The following is a 17,106-nucleotide window of genomic DNA, read 5'->3' as shown; positions in this document are numbered from 1 at the left end:
TTCCTCATTGCTATCAATGGACTTGTGGCCTCTGTCGGTCCTTTGGTCGCCTCTGCCCTGTATGTGGATGAATTCTGCATTTGGGTTAGTTCCTCTTCAATGGCCTCTGTAGAGCGGCAGCTCCAGGGAGCTATACGGCGTGCCTCTGCATGGACCCTCTCACATGGGTGTCAATTCTTTCCTTTAAAATCATGAGTGGTCCATTCCTGTCGCCGTACTCCGATCCACCCTGATCTAGAGCTCTATCTTGATGCACAACAATTGCCTGTGGTCCCACAGTTTCGTTTCCTGGGTCTTCTTTTAGACAACAAGCTCACTTGGCTGCCCCATATCAGACTCGTGAAGGTAGTATGTTTCCGTAAACTCAGTGTCCTTTGATTCCTTGCCCACTCCTCTTGGGGTGCGGAATGCTCCCTCCTGCTCCGTCTTTATCATGCTCTAGTTCTGTCTCGCTTGGGCTATGGTTGTCAAGTTTATGGTTGGGCTGCTCCTTCCACACTGCACGTACTGGATCCAGTCCACCATCGTGGTATATGTTTGGCCACTGGTGCCTTCCCTACTAGCCCTGTTGATAGTCCCCTGGTTGAAGCTGGGATCCCCCACCCCCTTTCTGTTCAGCAGTCCCAGCGTCTAGTGTCTTATGCACTCGCTGTCCATTCCTCTCCCACTCGTCCTTCCTATTCTATCCTGTTCTAAGACCACGGACGTCGCCCACCTGATTCCCGCCCTCGGGCGGGCTTACCAGTTGGGCTCCGCCTTGCGTCTCTTTGCCATGATTTTCAGCTTCTTTCTTTGTCCTGTCTTCCTCGCTCCCTACCCTCCAACCCCCTTGGTTAGTTCCTCAGCCTCGAATTCGTATGGATCTCCGCTGAGGTCCGAAAGATTCCAACCCCCCCCACACCGATGGTGTTCTGTTCTTTTTTCCGACGTATTTTATGGGAGTTTCGGGATGCTGTTGTTTTTTAAACTGATGGCTCTAACTCTGCTGATCATGTGGGGTATGCCTTCATGTCCTCTGTTGGAATGGAAAATCATCTGCTGCCACCTACATGTGGGGTGTTTACTGCTGAATTGATGGCAATTTCCCAGGCCCTTACCTTTATTAAACAGTCCCAAAACAACCGTGTTTTGTTATGTAAGGACTCAGTGAGTGGCCTTCTGTCTATTGACCGGTGTTTTTTGCGCCATCCCTTGGTCTCTGCCATCCATGACCATCTTGCTGATATTCACCATGCTGCTTGTTCCGTTGACTTCCTTTGGGCCCCTGGCCATGTGGGTATCTCGGGTAATGACCTCACTGATCATTTGGCTGGGGAAGCAGTCACTTATCCCCGTTTTCTGTAACCCCTCCTGCAGCGGATTTACAGCTTCACATCAAATCCTACGTCGCACAATCATGGGCCAACTCTTCGGAGGCTACTTCCCTGTCTAATAAACTTTGTGCGATTAAGGTGACACCAGGCCCATGGCGTTCTTCCTTTCGCCTCTCCCGGAAGGACTCCATCACACTGTGTCGTCTCCGCATTGGCCGTACCAGGCTGACCCATGGTTTTCTTTTACGTGATGGGCGACCCCCACTTTGTGGTTGTGGAGCCTTCCAGTTAGTAGCCCACATTTTGGTTGAATGCCCCCTTCTTTTGGCTCTGCGTGCTAAGTACAGACTCCCCCGCACTTTACCTTTGATGATGGCTCACGATTCCCGGATGGTCTCCCTGGTTCTTGGTTTCCTCCGGGAAAGTGGTTTTTATTCTCAGGTTTTTAATCTCTCTCTGGTGCTGGGGCAGGGCGATGAGTGTTGGGGTACCTCCTACTGTAAGCCGTGTTTGGAGATTCCTGACTCCCTCCCTGGCCGAGATCCTCTTTTCTTCCCCTTTTGCTCTGTTTTTATATTTTTTTTAGGATTGGTTAGTCTCCTTTTCCCATATGTACTTCTACATTCTAGCAGTTGCACCTTTTAAGTTGCAGGTGGTCTTGCCTCTTCTGCTTCAGCGTAGCGTTGGATTCACTCTCTTACATCGTTTTGTTTTTACCATTGACAGCATGACTGCCCTTTTACATTTTTTAGTCTTTTCCATTTTATTGTTCTGATATTTCTGAGATGTCACACTATCGGAATGGACCACATTTGAAACAAGGGACTGATGACCTTGCTGTTTGGTAAATTAAACCCCAACCAACCAACTCTACTCTGCTATGGCTCTACAAGCCGTTGGTCCAGTCCTGTCTAGGTTAAGAGTGTGTCTCATAGGACTTGACATCACCTTGGATGTTACAGATGTTGGACCCAGTACACAATTGTGGGGTACTAGTTGCAACTTGTGCTGCCTTTCAGACTAGTCCTGTGATCAGCCTCGTAGCAGAGGCAGGGGTTCCACCATTGTGGACTATGTGGCGCCAACAATAGTTGATTGCTTATGTGTTCTGCATGTGCTACTCCCCAGAGCACCCGAACTACCATCTCCTCTTTCCAGATACAGAGATCCACCTTATGCAATGGTGGTCCAGGTCCGGGGTTAAGATTGCCATCCACATCTGGTCCCTTTTCTCAGAACTCCACCTTTCCCCTCTACCACCTCTTCACCAGGCACACTCGTATACACCTCTATGTTGCATCCCTCATTTACAGCTCTGTCTTGACCTATCACAAGGTCCGAATGAGTCAGCTCAGCCTGATGACTTTCATTGCCAATTCTTCTCCATTCTCCACACATTTCAGGATTCTACACTGATGGCCCAGTTGTTGCCGGTCACACTGGCTTTGCTTACATTTGTGTGGGATTTAATGAATTCTGCTCCTTGCTGAATGGCTGCTGTGTTTTCACTGCAGCATTGGTAGCCATCTCTCGTGCTTTTTAGCATATCTGTTCCTGCACTGGTGAGTCCTCCCTCATATGTAGTGACTCTTTGAGCAGTTAACAAGATCCTCACCAGTGCTACCCATGCCATCCCTTAATCCTGACTATTCAGAATTCCCTTTTTGCCTTCAAACAATGCGGACACTCAGTGGTCTGTCTGGACCTTGGGTCATGTTGAGATCCCAGGGAATTAACTCACAGACAGGCTTGTCAAATTGCCTACTGGCAAACTGCCTCTTGAGATTGCTATCCTGAAACCATACCTTTGATCGGTATTATGCCTTCAAGTTCTAAAGATTTGGAATATGGAATGGCATATTCTGACTTCACAACGAGCAATAAAGGAGACCACAAATTTGTGAAAGCCCTTCCTGTGGGCCTCTCGCAAGGACTCCATCATCCGTTGCCAACTCTGCATTGACCATACTTGACTGACTCATGGTCATCTCCTCCATTGCATGGATCTGCCCCATTGTTCTTGTTGTGCCCTGTTGATGGTGGTCCACATTTTACTGGACTGTCCTAGCCTAGCTATCCTGTGGTTGACTCTTAATCTTTCTGACTCACAATCCTCGGTGTTAGCAGACAATGTCTCAGCAGCTCACCTGGTTTTATGATTTATTTATGAAGAGCATTTTTATTACTTTCTCTCTAAAGGAGGGCAACTCAAACTTGTCAGCCCATTGAGGGATTGTCAGGATACCCTGTTGCCTCCTCTGCCTCGACCAGGCAGTGGCTGGCTGGGCTTGGTGGTCTGGCCTATCCCTTGCCCTACCTATTCTTTTGCTTTTCTTTCCCATTTTCATGTGTTCTGTCTGACCTGACGTTCTTCCTCTGTTTTCCTGTGTTTCTCTCACCCACTCCATGTCACTAGTGTGTTCTGGCTATTGTCAAGTAGTGTGCCTCTGGTAAGGGGCTGGTGTATGTCCCCCATCATGCTTTCTGTCTTTGAGGACCTCCAGCTGCTCCCTAGATTGGGCACCTCACCTACCTTTCTTCCTTTCCCCCCTTTTCTTCTTCTGTGTTCCTTTCTCTAGGCTTTGTTGGCCTTCAGTAGACCTTGGGGTTTTCTTTCCTTGGGTGTCACACACTAGGCCCTTCTTTGCTGTTTAGTTTTGTTGACTTGCCTGTTCCTAGGAGAGATGACCCGGTAGTTGGGTCCTTTTGGTCACGAAACCAACCAATCCTCCTTGAAACAATCAGAGTTTGTGCTCCATCTCTAATAATGTCATTGTCAACAGTACATTTAACCCTAATCTTCCTTCTTTACATCCTTCCTAAGAGGTTACAGATGGTGGTGAAGGCCTAGTTGTCTTCAGATAATGCTGGAAACTGGAGTGGGACCCTCACGTCAATGTGTTGTCATTTAATCATCTTGAACATAAGTAAATCAACTGTTTGAATCCAGATATGAAAAGCCTGCTGGTGTGTGTTTGACAGGAAAGATGAGACCATAAACTTCACCCAAGGAAGTGATGAAAAATATTTTCATAATCACTTTCATTTTCAATTAGTATGAGAACAGGAACAGCAGAAGTACTTGCATTTAATTTTTACTTGTTTACTTTTATCATATAAGATTTAGGTAACTGAAAATTCTGAAAGAGACCACATTTGGCAGGATAGTTACCAGAGAGTCGGTACTCATCCAAAGCAGCCACAGGGGGAGGGGAAACTGAACTCAGAAATATAATAGCTTCAAGGAACTGAAGGAGACACTCCAGCATATCACTTCATTGTAGTGCTTGTAGTTTCCTTGATGCCCAGAAAAATTTCGCATTCATGGGAGAATGAATGGATAAAAGTGAGAGTTAATAAAATAATATATTAAGAAAATCAGTAATGTTGATTTATCTTTGTAAATGTATGACTGACTGGTAAAGTAGTTTATGAACAGGTTTCAGGTAAACCACATAAGCAAATTATTGTATTGTCGAATCTACTTAATTTCAGCTGTCCAAGTTATCATTTGTGAAGAGCATTATTACCATAGTAAAGTAGAAGTATCAATTGTACACTTAGCATATCATCTTAACAAGTATATGGTAGTTGATATTGTGTCCTATTTGTGCAAAGCAAAGCTCCGTATTTTGACACAGATGAGTCAGTCGGGGCTGACCAACCACCATGGCATCTGCTGCTGATGCTGTCAGTGGATGCAGTACGGAAAGACATGAGATCAGCACACCGCTCTCCCTGATTGGTTTTCTTGACCATGGAGCCACAACATCTCAGTTGGCATTACGAGACTTCGTGCACCCTGCTCCAGTCCTTCCACCAAGGAAAAATCCCTTGCAGTGCCAAGAATCTAACCCATGCCCCCCTTTTTTTACATGCATACAAAATAACAACCTTACCATTCTTTTCACAAATTTAAAAGGTGAAACTGTATATAGGAAAATTGTTGTTTTAGGGACACATGAAGAGTTACAGAGAATGTTTTACTATTAGAATCCCTGTACTTATCACCATCAGTGCTGCTAACTGTTCTCATTCAGGTAAACATATGTTGATGTTTGTTGCAGGAGCATTATTACCAACCCATGTTCACTCTCATTGGAGGTGGCCTGAAAAATTTCAAGCAGTGTGTAAGACCTATGAATGAAGCAGTTCCTAAAAATGTAACATGGGTTCAAGACAGTGTTGAGTCATTTCATCCTGACAAAGATTGTGTGCATACTGCACAAGGAGATGAAATATCTTATGATTTCATGGTGGTAGCAGTTGGCATAAGGCCAAATTATGACAAGGTGGGTAGACATTAGAACACAATTATAGAAATAGAAGGTTTCATTGGTTACTACTTAGGGAATTTACTAACAAACAGTTTTTTGAATTATGAACTTGTAACCCAAAAAATGCAATTGTTATCACATTTTAAACCTTTGTGCCAGTGAGAATTGAAAGACAGGCTAGAAAATTAATCCCAAGCTCTACTTTTCAGGGATAGTCCTCTACCAGTTGAGTTATCTCAGCACACTTCACAATTCGATCCACTGTTTGCCTGACTTCTCACCTACCACTTTTGTGAAAAGACTGCAACTTGTTCCTTGTTGTAAATATGGTTCTCAGGTGAGACGTTAGATGTCGTTGTGAAAAATTCCACAATATTTCATCAGTGCAACTGACCCACATCTTCAGATGCGGCGAACATGCTGCTCAGGCTGTGACCGAAGCCTCCTATTTATGACAACTAGAGAAGAAACTGTGCAGCCATGAACACCTCAAATTTTGGAGACCAATAGCACAGATATGCAGATTGATACCGAGAGGGACAACTACACCACCTGTTGCTCAATGATAAATGAGTCTGCATCCCTCATATGACCAACAGTTTTTTTGTGTTCACTGTGATTTTAACATGGCCAGTGCCGGATCCTGTGCTGTGCTAAGTTGGTATCCCATGTGTCTGTCAAGCCATGAACTTCTACTGCTTCTTTAATAATGCTGTCCCAGTACAAAGATGTTGACAACAGAATTTCAGTGTTTTTGTATTCCATACAATGTCTTGTACCGAGGCAATGCTCAACCACTGCAGATTTCTCTGGCTGGTCCAGACATGGGTGTCATTGATGTTCGACACACCTATCCTTTATGTTGGAACAAGTCTGTCTAATGCATGACATTCTGCAGTTACAAGGAGCCTCATAGACACCAAGCCTTCTTAAACCAAGATCATCTTTTACTGAGCCTAAAAGAGCTCTGAGTTTAGTTGGTGGACAAAAGACACATTTAACTTTGTTTCTCAAATAATCTTCCTATTTTTGAAGAAACTCCACCGACATATGGCAAAAAGACCTTTCCCCTTTGTTTATCACTTTTTTCTAGCTTGTTAATTTCTCTAATATATGCCGGACATAAGGGACGATGAAATTCCTATTTAGAATATCCATTCTCTAAAAATGTGGTACAGAGGTGGCGTAACTCATCAGACAAGCTGTTAGATTTTGGTACGGCTCGTGCTGTGTGGACCAACATCCTAGGTCTGTGTGTGGTACACAGTGTGACCCAAGCTACCATCCTCTTTTCTCTGCACCAACATGTCAAGGAACAGTAATTCAGCATTTTCCAACATCTCTATCATGAACTTGATGTTTGAATGAGGAGAATTTAGGTGTTGCAAAAATGAATCTAGCGACGCAGTGCCAAGGGGGCCAGATGACAAAGGTGTCATCCATATATCACCAAAAGCATATTGGATTCAACTCTGCTGACTGGATTGCTCTTTCCTCGAAATTTTCCATAAAAAGACTGACGACAATGGGTTAGCTTGTGCACTAACTCTAATTACCTAATTGTTGCTGGAAAATGGAGCTTTAAGCTTGCTTCCTTTTTTTCCATATTTTCCAGTCTGTGGGCTATGAAAACAGAGCTTGGCTTACAATTATAGTCTCGTAGTGACACTCTGCCATGAAGGTTAAGTTATGAAAGTTTTACTATGGAATAAGACATTAATTCATGAATATTAACTTGTTATATTTCAGGGCTCTAGCCACCAACACACTAATTAAAATATTATTAATCTTAACTTTGTTTTTAGTTTTTTTCTACTGAATTTGTGATATTTGTGGGAGTCACAGCATTACAGTAATAATCAATCTATAGCTAAACTGTTAATAATTTTAGACACTATGAAACATTAGCAAAGCACTGAAAAAAGCCCAAATATTATCGGAATACTATGTAGCCCATGAAGCAGAGGGATATTGCAGTTGTTCTTTTAAGAAATAGCTATACAAGCATCAGTGGGTTCCAGAATGTTTCACTGATTCACAGTAGTATTCCATTTCATAGGTAATATACAGGATGTCATTCAAGATATTACATTTATGATTTGGTTTCACCCTTGAAATATGTACTGAATTTTTTCTTTTGGTTTTGTAGATTGAAGGACTGAAAGATGCTCTTGACTGCAAGGGAAGTGGGGTGTGCACTATTTATTCTCCTGTGTATGTGCAAAAGACCTTTGAAGAATTAAAGGTATTCAAAGGAGGTAATATGATTTTTACTCAGCCATCAACACCAATTAAATGTGCAGGTGCACCACAGAAAATAATGCATCTTGCAGAAGAACGCTTGCGAAAGGTTAGTATGTAACTGTGAATAAGACAAACTGAATTTTGCATTCAGATGAATTTGTATCCACAAAATATAGACCTTGTAGGAATTCAAAACTCTGTGCAACTTGACTAGTCTACACCTGTCACATGGCACATGCTCATGGGGTATTGGATTTGACCACTGTGATTCAGTCACATAATGCTGATGTGAATTATCCTCCTCCTCTTCGAAAGTATAATTTCTGAATTAAAAGGGACTCGTGCCACATCATAGCAAAAGGTTACAATTATGATCCATGTAAAATGCAAATAAATGTCTATATGTGATGTCTGTTCTTTTGGAAATGTTTGAAAGAACAAACACCACACACATATAATTCAGGCGAGGACGACCAATGATCTCTCCAGTGGGGATACACACCAAGCTCGAACTTTTATGGGAATAGGCAAAATACCACAAATAATGAGAGTAATGGGCAAGGGCACTACATTAGTGTAACTAGAAGTGTGTAAAATCAGTTGAGAATTTGGTCTGACAGGTGGTGTGCTTGGGTAGTCTGTACAGTTGCAATGACCACTGTGTGCAGATGGCTTAGTCATCACAGCATCTTCCTAGTAAGCAGGAGGCATGGGTTCGAATCACAGTTCAGCACAAATTTCATACTTCCCCCATTGATTTATATCAATGTCCGCTTGCAGCCAATGTTGGTAATTCCTTTGCATCTTAAATAAATATGTATTAAAAATCACTTTGACAAATATTGAGGCTTTGAAATCTCTAAAAACATGTTGTAATGGCACTCCAGTCTGCAATACACACACAGATTGGCAAGCAGCACTGCGTTCATACTTAAGATGAATATCCTATAGGGATGCATGAATTATTCAAACAGCTCTGATCATATATTGTGGTCATTGGCATCCCCAGAATTTTAGAATTTTTCCCAAGGGGGAGGGGGGTTGTGACATACAGGCTTTAGCAACCACCTAGCGGACATCATGTTGAAGGCAGATGAGCTAGTGTTGGTAGGACAGCAGAGTAGTGGAAACCTGCCATGGAGAGCACATGTATTATGTTGTATGGGCAGGCCCATTGATGAAAGTGTTTACTTGAGAGTAACTGTGAGCAGAGCAGGTTGGTGCTCATGTCGAGTTGAACTGCCATGGACCTCGTATTGCACATTGTGCCAAGTGCTGTCGTGTGCACCCACACTGGCTGTGTGCCAAGTGTATTGCCATGTGCCTATATACTTGGTTCAGATTCTCTGCTTCCCATTGACCAATTTACATGAAGAGTTCATTACTCTCACAGGATCCTGTTCCCCAGTTGTTGGTGAGCCATTGTCAGCCTGTGAAGTACTGGTGCCTACTATGTTTATTAACAGTGTTTTAACACCTTCTGCACATACTAAACAGAGTTTGTGGCATTTAGCTCCAGGATCATATTGTTTTGAAGATAATCATGCTACTTTTTGTGTGTTCCAAGTAATGCTTGTAATACATTTCTTTGCTAATTTTCTGAAGGAATGCAGAGTTTTTGCCTCCACATTAATAAAGTTCTTTGATACATTCATTTTTATGTTTACAACTTTGCACATGTCGGGTAGCGTCAATCTGTTTGCTCATCGCTTTTCATGACTTTATTGTCTGCAATTTTTCACTTTTCCCAAATATATACACGATTTTAAAACACTGGATTTTCAGAATTTTATGATGCTGCTGTTTTTATTTACTGCATTAATGCACATACGAAAAAACACACTTTGAGTAACAGATAGTGACATCAACTTATACTGATGATCAATGAAGCTATGACTGTTCAACCAATACATGTAGATAACAGTAATTTGAGCTTTTGCGGAGGGTGATTAGTTATATTGTTTCTGTGCTGTTTTGGCCTTGTGATAAACTTTTAAGATTTAAAATAATCAGGTTGTTCTAGATAAATCTAGTGGTTATTGATTGTATCCTATTTTATCAGTCTTTGACCACATTATGCCACTACAAAGAAGCTGTTTGGGACCAGCAGTAATTATTTGAATTTTGTAAAATTTTCAGGCAGACAGTATCTGCTGTATTACTACTTCTGCTCTTATATTTTTCATTATATAAATGACATAGTGTAGAGTTGTAGGTTTGTCATCTTGACTCAGCTTGTTATTAACTCACGGTATACATTATGGTGTATGCTTCCGTAGCTGAGCAGTTAGCATTGCTGAGTGCCATGCAGAGAACCTGGGTTTTACTCCTTTTATTACCAAGGATTTTTCCTTTGCAGGATGTCAATTGATGAGCTACTTGGCTGAGTAGTACCAACTCCAGGTTAAAATACCTGACAAGACCCAGAAGAGCAGTATGCTAACCCCCCCCCCCCCCCCTTCCATAACTCGTCCATTGATGACTTTGCTGGAGGATGACATGGTCATTTAGTACCAATAGGGTTCTCTCTCTCTCTCTCTCTCTCTCACACACACACACACACACACACACACACACACACACACACACACACACACACACACGAGAAAGCTCCCAGCCACATAGTTCATTTTACTGAAGACTTCAACTTCTATGGTTTTCTTAAATTTCTTATCAAAAATGCTCAGATCATTCCTTTTAAAATGACAAAGGTGATTCATTCACCCTCCTTTTACGACTGAAGCTTTTATTCTGTCTTTTACTGATGTCTTTGGTATGACAGCATGATATATCTTAAATCATCTTTTCATATTGTAATCAGATATTCTAACTGGAAACTCTAGTACTGTTACGAGAGTTGCAGTACTCTTCACAGAGGGAACATGTATCGTGTCAGTGACTTGCACTTAATTAATAAAGGGGAAAGAAAAATAATGTTTATTATTACAAATGAATCCTTGCTTCTTTGTTGATTAGATGCTGGTTAATACATTTTATGATATTATGAGCTTGCTACTGCATTTAATCTGAAACAAATCTCTGAAACCACTTTTCATTGCATTTTGAATACCGTATTTACTCGAATCTAAGCCGCACTCGAATCTAAGCCACACCTGAAAAATGAGACTTGAAATAAAGGAAAAAAAAATTTCCCGAATCTAAACCGCACGTGAAATTTGAGACTCGAAATTCAAGGGAAGAGAGAAGTTTTAGGCCGCACCTCCAAATCGAAACAAAGTTGGTCCACTGTAATATGAGACACAATTTAGGTCAAATGAATGACGATACAGCTACAGTAGTTTGGTTCGAGTCGTAAGCTTAGCAGTTAAGGTTTACCAGGTAGCCATTGCTATGCGTCAGGCGCTCCGTATTTATACGGGTACCCTTCCTTTTTCACGTGCTTCATCTGGTTTGAATCGATTGCTTATTTTGCTTTGATCTGATAAGTGCTGTTTTCTTTGTTATAGGTGTTCACGTCACTCTAAGCTGGAAATGCAATACTGTACTGTGTCATGCATTGTTTGTCGCACTCTTATAGTGCGTGTTTACGGCCTGTCGCCACTTGCGGCAAGGCTTGCTTTTGTGTGCGCTACTGCCGCGTACAATATAAAAGAGAGAGAGAGAGAGAGAGAGAGAGAGAGAGAGAGAGAGAGAGAGAGAGAGAGAGAGAGGGGAATCGTCTCATTAGCGAAACAATGGCAAGAGACTGCTATTTGTTGTTACTTACACTGCTGCTTTCTTTGATAATGAGCAACAAGAACCAAATAATAGACTGCGTATGATACAACATGTTCTGAACGAGAATTAGGCGAAAATTTTTCTCCATTTGAAAATCTTTGCAGCCGCTTCTTTAGTACATCAAATTCTGCACAGAAATTAGTCATATTAGATTTAAAAATCTAGTCAGTTGCCTTGCTTCATTTCTGACTGTGTCACTATTAGGCATAAGAATAATACAAATATAAACATGACACGATACGTATATTCTTCCGCGTTTGCTGTTGTCTCACTCTAGTTTCGTAGTTTATTAGGCAGACAAGATTTAAATGAGATAGCAGCAAACACGAAAGAATACATGGCAAAATGTTTATATTCGTATTATTCTTATGGTGAAAAGAATACTGCATGTGATTCACATTTCATCAGGTTCCTATTAGCAACCATCTCTTTTCACAGGTAGGAAAAAATTCACAAAGTAGAGTTGGCCATATTGACAAACATCCCAAACAGTTTTGCCAATCAGATTTTCGTAGTATGTTGAAATTCTTCTACATTCGAAGATGAACAATACAGAAATTGTAGTTACTTCGTTGGATAATGTATGAAAATGCAATGGTCGAAACTCGGGGCGGAGAAAAAAAAGCTAGTCTTCCATCTTTTTTTTTTTTTTAATTATTTACTGGCGCAGAGGTTTTGGCGCCAGTATTTATCTTTGTGCCTACAAAGCATGCCTGTGTAGCGCTACATATATTCGACGGCAGAAGTTAGTTTTTTCAGCACCTACCAACATTTTTCAGAACTTCCGCTGGCTTTGCACTTGATTCTAAGCCGCAGGCGGGTTTTTGGATTACAAAAACTGGAAAAAAGTGCACCTTAGATTCGAGTAAATACAGTAATGTTTATCAAAAACATATATTCTCATAGTTGTCTGAACCACCAAGCAGTTAACAGATGGAACATCATTGACAAATTGCCAATTTCTGTACATAAGAAACATTTGTTAACTTTGTATAAACACTCATCCTAAGGTGTCAGATTCCATGTCTCACTAATAAAAATAAAGACTAGTATTACAATAAATCAGATTTTTCCTTTATGCACTGTGATATTCAGAACTCTCAGTATAACATGCTGAGACATGTTTTTAATGGATTTAAAACTTATGTCAACACGATAGTAGCTAGGAACTGTAGCTTTCTTCCCTAGGTAACAGTCAACCATTGCTACAAGCCTGTGTGATTGAGATACATAGACACACTTGAAGAGGCTTTATCAAAGATAAAAGAAGCCAGCAAGACAAAAGAAGTGCATATCTCAAACAATATTAATGCACGAGTTGTGATCAGAAGCAACCTGCATTGCTCAGCTTGCCAGAACAGCACTAAGCATGGAATTTTGAACAAAATGGGTAGCCAGAGTTTACACATTGATCTACATCATAACTGGTACCGAAAATTCTCGTGATCAAACAAAAAGCAGCTTGTGAAAATGTTTATACTAAAACTTTGAGTACCATTGAAAATGATCCTAATTTCTTGGAAAGAGATGATGACATGCCAGATATTGATTTTTCACTTACCATACAGAAACTAAGTGCCAATCCTTGCGTTCCAAGGACCAAACTCTACTGAGAGTAAAAAAAAACCTCAAAAGAGCAAATCAAGATTCAAAGCAGCGATGATGATTTTTTTTTTAATTGATATTCATGGAATTGTGTATCTTAAATGGGTTCCTGAAGGTCAAACTGTTAATCAACATAACTACCTTGAGGTTCTTTCTCAATTCCACAAGGAAAGAAAATAGAAAGACCCAAATTGTGAAAGAAAAAGTTATGGGTTTTGCATCTAGGCGATGCACTGGCTCATATGCATTGTCTGCTAACAGTTTTCTAGCAAAGTACAGCATCCGAGTGTTGGACCATCCACCTTATTCACCTGACTCAGTACCATGTGGTTTTTATCAATTCCCCCATGTCAAATCTGTATTAAAAAGAACAAAATTTCAGTCAATTGAAGAAGTGAAAGAAAGTGGCATGCTTCATGCTTCCAGCATTGCTTCCATCAATGGAAAATTTGCATGGAGTATTGTAGGAACAGAGGAGGGAATTATATTGATGGTGACCATAACTAAATATGTATGTTTTTGAAATAAATTTTTGTGCAGTAGTCACATATTTTATAGCCACACATCGTATTCTCTGCCATATTTTTAATGCCTCAGTTCAACAAGGCATTATTCCTGAAAGACTCAAATATTCCACTGCCAAGCCCCTAAAGAAGATGGATGATAAACTGAGCCCAATGACTACCGCACTGTTTCATTATTAACAGTTTTCTCTAAAATTTTAGAAAAAACTAATGCATGGTAGAATTACTGAACGCCTCACAAGGAACAGTTAGCAGCAAGAGCCTATTTCACTTTCAAAAGGGCAGTTAAACAGATAAAGCAATATTTTCAGGTGCAAGTAAAGTCCCCGAGTCTTTAACCCTTTGAGTCACACAAATACTTTTGAACTTGATCTGCACTGAAATTTGATCTTATCCTTCACCATTGCATTACGGGAGCACACTACAAATTTTTAATTTTTTTCAATTTTTATAAAAAAACATAGGTGGTTTCACTATGAAACCACTGGATGCAAGGGGTTGTTCAAAGTCTTTAAAAAATCCATTAATTTTTAATTTTCAATATTTTATTACACTAATGTTGCATTTTTTTCATACATATTTTTTTTGTAAACTGATGTCCCAAATTTTTTTTTGCTTAATGCAAAATTTAAAAGTACATTACATACAAAACTTGTTTTCTACATTTCATGATACTAAAAAAAAAAAACAGTTTTTTTTTAATCTGTTAGGCACAATCTGACATCACATACTTTGCACGACCATCTGGTCCTATGAGGCTCCTTTTTTGACCTACAATTTGCACAGCATTTCGATTTGCTATGAACAGGAATATGCGGTTCACTGGATTGTCTTTTGTCCACAGAGGCTTTCATTCTAAATGTATTCTTAGATGATGATGGCCGGGAAATTGCTTTCCTTTTCCTGCCAGGAGAAATGCTGCCTTGCACAAACAGACCCTCAACCACTAGTATCTTAAAATATTTTAATTTCAGTGAAAAAATATTCTGTGCCATCACTTCTTGCTTTTCCCGTCTAATTCATAAGTTGATTTGAGCACATCTGCTTTGTCAACATAACCCATAGTCTCACATGACTTTCGAACATTTTATTGCTTCCTGAGAGCCATCTTTTTTTCTTCGGTTCACTGTGGCTTCTTGGTTTGGATTATGGAAGTTTGAGAGACAAAGTACAGGTCTTTTGTCCATCCATGTAGTGCAGGTTACTCCCTCCCAGTTCCTCCACTGTGATTCCCCACGAGTATAACATTTATCAGATTTAAAATATTTTGGCAAGTATTTCCTGACACTTTTAATTGTGCCACAGGCATATATTTTATCTAATAGAAGGTTTTTGAACAATGGTACTGATGTAAAATAGTTGCCTATGTAGATTTCATAACCCTGACCTATCGGTGATTTCGTCAAATGAGTAACTACTCTCCCACCTAGGTTCTTTTCTACCTGGGTTACATTTTTCCCTGTGTAGATTTGAAACTCACAAATATACCCTGTTTTGTCTGCCCTTGCCCACACTTTGTAACCCCTTTTTATGGGTTTCTGTGGCATATACATTTTCATAAACGATTGCCCTTTGAACTTAATCATTGACTTGTCAATGCTTTGTTTCTTAGAGGGATTGTAACAATTTTTGTAGGTTGTGGGGAGGGAATTTAGCAATGGTTATAGCTTATATAGTTTGTCATAATCTGCTGATCCCTCTGTGGTTGTTTTTCGTTGTCATTTACATGTAAATTAGAAAGGAGCCACACAAATCTATTCAATGGCATTCTTTGGGCAATGTGTTCATCCCGCAATGATGGCAAAGTAGACCAGTAATTCCTAAAACTAGGTTGTGCTTTTACACCCATAAGTAAATTAATACCTAAAACACTTTCATCTCATCTATATTTGTTGGGTGGGGATTGATGCCACCACCCTTTTGCATAGCATATAAATTTGTCTGATACACTATTTCCTCCAGTGTCTGGTTTGTTAAAAATTCAAGGAAAAAGTCAACTGGGGAAGAAAGATTATCGAAATTGGGTGAAGGCCCAGTTTCGTCCGCAAAATTTACATGATCATAATCACCGAACTCACATGAACACTTTGTTTCTGTAAAGTCTTGGGTGGAATGAGGAATTTCACTGACATTGCTAAAGAAAGTGGGAGCGTAAGGAAAGGGCGGGGGGGGGGGGGGGGGGGGTGCTTCCTGTTCAAGGGCTTGAGTAATACCCTCCAGATTACCATCTTCATCCTCTTCAGATTCTGACAGTTCTGACAAACCTCTTGGAATATCCTCAAAAAGGAGGTTGTAGACAGTAGCCTCAGCTGATTTTGCCAAGGTGTATCTTTTATCCATCTAAATAGAGGTAAAAGTTAAATAACTTACTGTATATAAGAATATAAGCTTTGTATGTTAAAGGTATCATATCAGCATAGTGGTTTCATAGCGAAACCACCAACATTTGTGCTTCTCATTGTCTCAAATACTGTGGTATATTCAAACTTTAGGCATATTTTCAATCTAGAACATATGTTGTAGCGTGTATAAAAATTTTACTTACATTGAATAAAGTACAACATCTGAACAACACAAAACAACGTGTCTGAATCACATTATGTCGCACTTGCAGGAAAAACGCGCTGAATGCTGGTTTCCGCTCGCACCGTTGCTCTCTCAAGATTTTTTGAGTCAGTTCATCAAAAATCCTCATCAAAAATCTGCTAGACTGCACCACAAACAAGGGTGAGACGGTGGTTTCACAGTGAGTCACCTATGCCGCAAAGGGATACAATGCAGCAAAAAGTGGTTTTGCAGTGAAACCACTGTGACACAAAGGGTTCAAGAAAAAATGATAGCAACTAGTGTCTTCTATGACTTACCAAAATCTATGTCAGTCACCATATTCTCATGCAAAAAAAAAAAACAAAAAAAAAAACACCAAAGTAATTGGAATGAGGGGTATTGCAGGTAACTGGCTAAAATCATATCTTCAGGACAGAAAACAAAAGGTAATTTTAAATAGCTCACATTGGGTGTGGGATACCTCTGCTCAATCTGAATAGACTCCTACCAGTTGTGGTGTGCCTCAAGCCACAGTTCTAAGGTCACTGTTGTTTTTATCTTTATACATGACCTACCTTTGTGTGAAAGCCTGCCTTATAAATTTACTTTATTTGCTGATTATTCAACCATTTCCATGAATGAACAATCAGATGACAGTTTTAAGAAGTCTACAAACAACCTACTCTCTGAAGTGTTTCAGTACAAACAGTCTTTCACTAAATTCAAGTCAGAGCAGTTTTATTCAGTTCTAGGCAAAAACTAAAAATGAGAGAGAAATAATTGTATTATATGGAAATCAGTCAACACAAAGAATGAATGTGTAAATTCTATGGAGTGCACATTGAAAGTAAAATGAAC

At 40.2% G+C, this 17,106-nt stretch overlaps 1 protein-coding gene across 1 annotated transcript in view; it reads left to right on the top strand.

Moving 5' to 3' along the window:
- Nucleotides 1–17,106, top strand: part of LOC126297531 (sulfide:quinone oxidoreductase, mitochondrial) — a 74,123-nt gene that overhangs the window by 28,776 nt on the left and 28,241 nt on the right. Inside the window, exons 3-4 of the mRNA XM_049988439.1 lie at nt 5,381–5,605; nt 7,740–7,940. Of these exons, the coding sequence (XP_049844396.1) occupies nt 5,381–5,605; nt 7,740–7,940 (426 nt within the window). The remainder of the gene's footprint in view (nt 1–5,380; nt 5,606–7,739; nt 7,941–17,106) is intronic.

The sequence above is a fragment of the Schistocerca gregaria genome, chromosome X (genome assembly GCF_023897955.1).
Source record: "Schistocerca gregaria isolate iqSchGreg1 chromosome X, iqSchGreg1.2, whole genome shotgun sequence".
Lineage (NCBI taxonomy): Eukaryota > Metazoa > Arthropoda > Insecta > Orthoptera > Acrididae > Schistocerca > Schistocerca gregaria.
Note: the sequence above shows the minus strand (reverse complement) of the source record. Positions and strands in the feature narration are given on the sequence as shown.